The sequence below is a fragment of the Morus notabilis genome, unplaced genomic scaffold, assembly GCF_000414095.1.
Source record: "Morus notabilis unplaced genomic scaffold, ASM41409v2 Scaffold151, whole genome shotgun sequence".
In the NCBI taxonomy this organism is placed as follows: Eukaryota; Viridiplantae; Streptophyta; class Magnoliopsida; order Rosales; family Moraceae; genus Morus; species Morus notabilis.
In genome coordinates this window covers 267,755-272,842 of record NW_010367153.1, presented here as the reverse complement: position 1 = coordinate 272,842, position 5,088 = coordinate 267,755, and the positions used below count along the sequence as shown (strand labels likewise).

Here is a 5,088-nt window from a genome sequence, read left to right as displayed (position 1 = left end):
AGAATTTTAATGAATCGTCTTTTACTGATATTCCATCACTTTGTAAAACCATTAAAAAAAAAAAGTAAAAAAGTTGTTTCAATTTGTTTAAAAAAAAGAAATTGAATTTTTCGATTCGAGTATGTTGTTTCAATAAAACAGGCAAACCCCAAAATATCGGATGGACGCATGCAAATTATCAGACATAATACAAAGACAAAGAAAGTAATTTAAAAAAAAAAAAAAACAGCATAAAGGAAAAAGAGAAGAGAAGAAACCAACAGGCCGTTCCAAACTCCCAATAAAGTACCCACAGGCCACAGGGCTCAACCTTCTAGAAACTAAAATCTTATCATCTATGATACCAATCAAATATACTTAAAAAATATACTCAGTATTCACCTATATATAACTCCTATCTCGTTTTTAAAATTCACTCTGTTTCGTAACAATCTCTTCTCAAAACGTTTCTAGAAATCTAGAATTCCCATTTCTTCTCTTCTTCTTCTTCTTCTTCTTCTTCTTCTTTTTCTTCTTCCTTATCACTTTCTTTATCTTTTTCTTTCAAAAGTCGATCTGATTTCCTTTTTCTGGGTTTCATGGAGCTGATTCCGGGTTTACCCGACGACATCGCTCGCGAGTGTTTAATCCGAGTGGATTACAAGGACGTCGCGGCCGTCGCATCGACATGCAGGAATTGGAGGGCCGAGATTCACCTACCGGAGTTTTATCGGCGAAGGAAGGCCGTCGGATTTAGCCAAAACCTCGTCGTCATGGCTCAAGCTCGGGCCCAACCCGGAACCGATTTCGGTACCCGAAAAAAAGATCTGGTTGCTCCGACTTACCGGCTCTCAATTCTCGAGCCGGAAACTGGTGATTGGTGGGAATTGAATCCCGCTTTCGGGCTATCCGACCAGTTGCCTCTGTTCTGTCAGCTTGTTCAAGTCGGATCTGATCTTATTGTTTTGGGTGGATGGGACCCGATGACGTGGACAGCATCCAACGGCCTGTTCATTTATAATTTTGTTTCGGCGACGTGGCGCCGTGGGGCGGACATGCCGGGTGTGCCGAGGTCGTTCTTCGCTTGCGCGGCGTCGGATTCTGATCGGATGGTGTTTGTTGCAGGAGGGCACGATGACCAGAAAAATGCGTTGAGATCCGCGATGGCATATGACGTGGCGAGGGACGAGTGGTTGCCCATGCCTGATATGGGAAGAGAGCGGGACGAGTGCAAAGGTGTTTTCCACCGTGGCATGTTCCACGTCATCGGTGGGTACTCCACTGATATGCAAGGCCAATTCGAGAGCAGCGCCGAGCCATTTGATGCTTCCACGTGGCAGTGGGGTCCGGTGAACGAGGATTTCTTTGAAGTTGGCACGTGTCCAAGGACATGTGTCTCGGGAGATGACGGGTGCTTGTACATGTGTCGCGCGGGTGAATTGGCGGCATTTAAGGATGCCACGTGGAAAGTGGTCGCTAATTTACCCAATGAGGTGAAAGAGATCGCATATGTGGTGACATGGCAGGGAAAGCTATTAGTGATTGGTTCACCGAGGTTCGGTGAGCCCCACATGGCCTACGTGTTAGACACGAAGCAGTACACGTGGACAAAAATGGCAGTACCAGAGGCGTATTCAACTCATGTTCAGTCAGGGTGTTGCTTAGAGCTCTAAAGTCTAAATTTTTATTATGTATTGTTCTTTTAAATTTTAATGTTTTACTAAGTTCAAGTTTGAGGAAGTGTACTGTGTACATATGAGGAATTGTATTAATATACATATTTTAAATTGCTTGTGCGAGTTTACTCTACACCGCTTTATAAGGTACGTTCTTTTTTTAATCAATATGACATCTCGTTACCTAAACTTAGTTTATAATTAAGTTGATAATTGTTTTTTTAATGAGAATTAAGTTGATAATTGATGCATCAAGTAATCAATACCAAAACCAAGTGGGGTACAGCAGTTTTAAATATAACGTGCCGGCATGAAAGAATTTAATCCTTGCATTTTTCTTGCTAATAATTCAACCCTTTTGTTGTTTGTTTATATATAAGAAATAAGAAAACAATAATGGTCTCCCACTTAAATTAAATGATGGGGAACTCTTTCTAATCAATGCTCTCCCACTTACATTAAATTGGATAGTACACATAATAGGACCCAATTTTGAGGTCCCAAATCAGATTTACACGTTACATTATATTATCCAGTCCACAAAATACAATGTTATGTATTCCGTAAAAGAAAAAAAAAAGATTTCCAGAAAAAATAAGCAAAAGTAAATACAAACACTCATACATATAACAAACACACATATAAAAGTATGTATGGCACTCAGTAAGATAAAATATGAATGATGCAAATTAAGTAGGAGGCAAGGATGGCAGTCTAGACACAATCAAAGGAAGAGAGAGAGTTGGGGGAGAGTCTTGGTCCCACATAGAAATTCCATCCAAGGACACAAATCTTGAACTGAACACATTCCTAACAATTTCATCATCCCACAGCAGCTTATCCCACCAATCTCTCTGTCCTCTAATTTCCGTCAAACTTTCCTTTTGCACTAGTGTTGGAATCAAATGGAAGCTTCTCTAGACTTTGGGCAATTCAACACTTCAATCTCCTTCAGTAAAGGCAAGGCCAGGGCTTGCATTCTTATGCTCTTTAGCCTCGGAAGGCCTTGCAAATGAATCGTTGTGAGACACGAGAGTGCATTCCGATTTTCATGTCTGATTTCCTCCCCGGAACCATCACTCAGAACTTCTCTAATTGATGAGCAGTCGATGACTTGGAGAGTTTGAAGTCGTTGAGCCTAAATGAGCCAATTCATTTCCAACATTTCACACGGAACGACCACAAGAACAAGAAGGTTTCGCATTTGTTCAAGCCCTGTGATTCTTGAGGTGCTCGGCTGTTGGGTAGAGAACCTTACATCGTTTTCTGTTCCACATCGATTCGAAGAGGATTGGCATTCCATATCTCAAGAGTTTCCATATACTCCAATCTGCTGAGAGATGAAGTTGATATGTTGAATGAAGTGAAACACCACACAATTGTGAGATTTCTGATGCACCAATGTAACTTACTGTTTAGTAGTTTTTGAACACAGAGGGAATTAAATATGGTAATACATATATCCTCAATGAGTCCCAAGAACTCCTACTCTTCCAACAAGGCCCTTTCATCATATTGTGGACGGGAGTTCATATGACTAGGGCTTTGTAATCTACTAAACACTTGCAAAGATGGAAGACTTGACATAACTTCCCTTGGGATATCAATTAGACTATAAGTATCATCTAGTAATAAACACTTCAATTTTTTGAGATTCTTAATCTTAACAGGCAATGCCCTTAAAGCTGTTCCAGACAAATGGAGATATTGCAGGTTTCTTAAGTTACCAATTCCCTTAGGCAACAAGGTTAGACTTACATTACCTGAGAAGTCCAGTACTGCCAAGGCATGCATGGATTCAAACACTTCACTTGGAAATGTCCCCATAAAGGTACCGGTAACTAGCAATGTAACAACCTTGGGACAGAGCATCACAACATCCAGATTCCTAATATCTTGACCCCACAAGGATATCCTTTCTGCTTCCTTCCATTTTACAAACTTGTTTGCCCCTGCGGGCCTTACACTCTCTTTAACAAGATATTTGTTCTTCTTTTGGCCGCGCTCACAAGCTAACCACAATGCCATGTCACGGATCACATCATGCATCTTCACAAATTCTTCTGATTCGCCACTTTCCAATAAGCATACCAGCTTCAAGGATCAAATAACTTCTTCTCCTTGTTTACGTGCATCATGTATGTCATCGAACTCATCTAAGAACCCCTCCCCTATCCAAAGATCAATAAGCCGAGTCTTTCTAATGCTAGAGCCCTTGGGGAACAAGGAGCAATATAGGAAGCAAGACTGAGTAGTCGCATTAGGCAGGCTATCATAGCTGAACTCAAGAAGATGATAAACACAATCCACAATACCTGAAAAGTTTTGAGGGGTAGCTCCTCAATAACTCGATTGCACATTCCCAATCCTCGAGTTTCTTCCTGTTGGTTTCTCAAACCGGATTTTCAAAAAAAATTGTGCGGAAGCGTGGTATCGATCGAATCACATAAATTAAAATTTAATGCGATTATTATTTCATGTTAATTTAACTACAAAGATATTAAAGAAAGGAATGAGGATTTGACCGTCGTTCGATTAGGACGAAAATCTTGAACTCCTCCAACACCGTCTTGAGCTCTTAAATTCCAAGAATACCACAGTTCTTTCTCAATGTATCTCCGGATTAATGTGAACTTGAACGTGTGGGCGTTCTAATGGGTTTCTCAACACATTAGATGGATGAATAGGGAAACCACCTATAGTTATCACTCACTTTTCTCAAAAGTATATGACGACACTCAAATTTTTTTTTTTTGGTTTTCTTTTGTTCTCCCGTTCTTTTCTTTTTCTTTCTTTCTGTTCTCTGGAAAAAAACTTTTTCGTTTCTCTCTTATGAACAACATTCATTCCCATTTTGAGTAAATGTGCAACTGCACATTTACTCCATTTTCTCAGGTGAAGAAACGTGCAACAACACGTTTCCTCCCACTCCCCTTTTTTTTTTTTTTTTTTTTTGAGGAAACGTGCACATGCACGTTTCCTTCCTTTTATATATATATATATTAATGGGGGAGAAGAGGGAAACGTGGAGAAAGAAAAAAAATCCCTCTAAATTCATCCATATTAATTTAAAACAATTTTAAATTAATTTTAATATTAATTAATCAAATTAATTAATATGTGTGTATTTAGAATTCTCAATTCTATATTAATAATCATAACCCAATATGATATATTCAGTTCACATTAATCTTATGGAGCCATTGAGAGGAACTATGGACATTATAATTTTAAGCTCCAATAATTTTGACAATTAATTAACACCTTAATTAATATGTCAAAATTATAAATTCTAAATTACTCCACTATAAATTTGGAATTGCACTCTTAAAATAATAAAACAATTATGTTCACGAAATTTGTGTTGTCCATTGATATAGTCACTACATACGAATTAATCCTCCATAAACGGTTCATAATTAAAGCTATGTAT

The 5,088-nt window shown here is 38.8% G+C and overlaps 1 protein-coding gene across 1 annotated transcript; it reads left to right on the top strand.

Moving 5' to 3' along the window:
• The first annotated feature begins 431 nt into the window (after window positions 1-431).
• LOC21411109 (F-box/kelch-repeat protein At1g15670) lies at window positions 432-1,783 on the top strand. Its single transcript, XM_010111995.2, has one exon. The coding sequence runs from the start codon at window positions 579-581 to the stop codon at window positions 1,650-1,652; it is 1,074 nt and encodes a 357-aa protein (XP_010110297.1). The 5' UTR covers window positions 432-578; the 3' UTR covers window positions 1,653-1,783.
• Window positions 1,784-5,088: the final 3,305 nt, after the last annotated feature.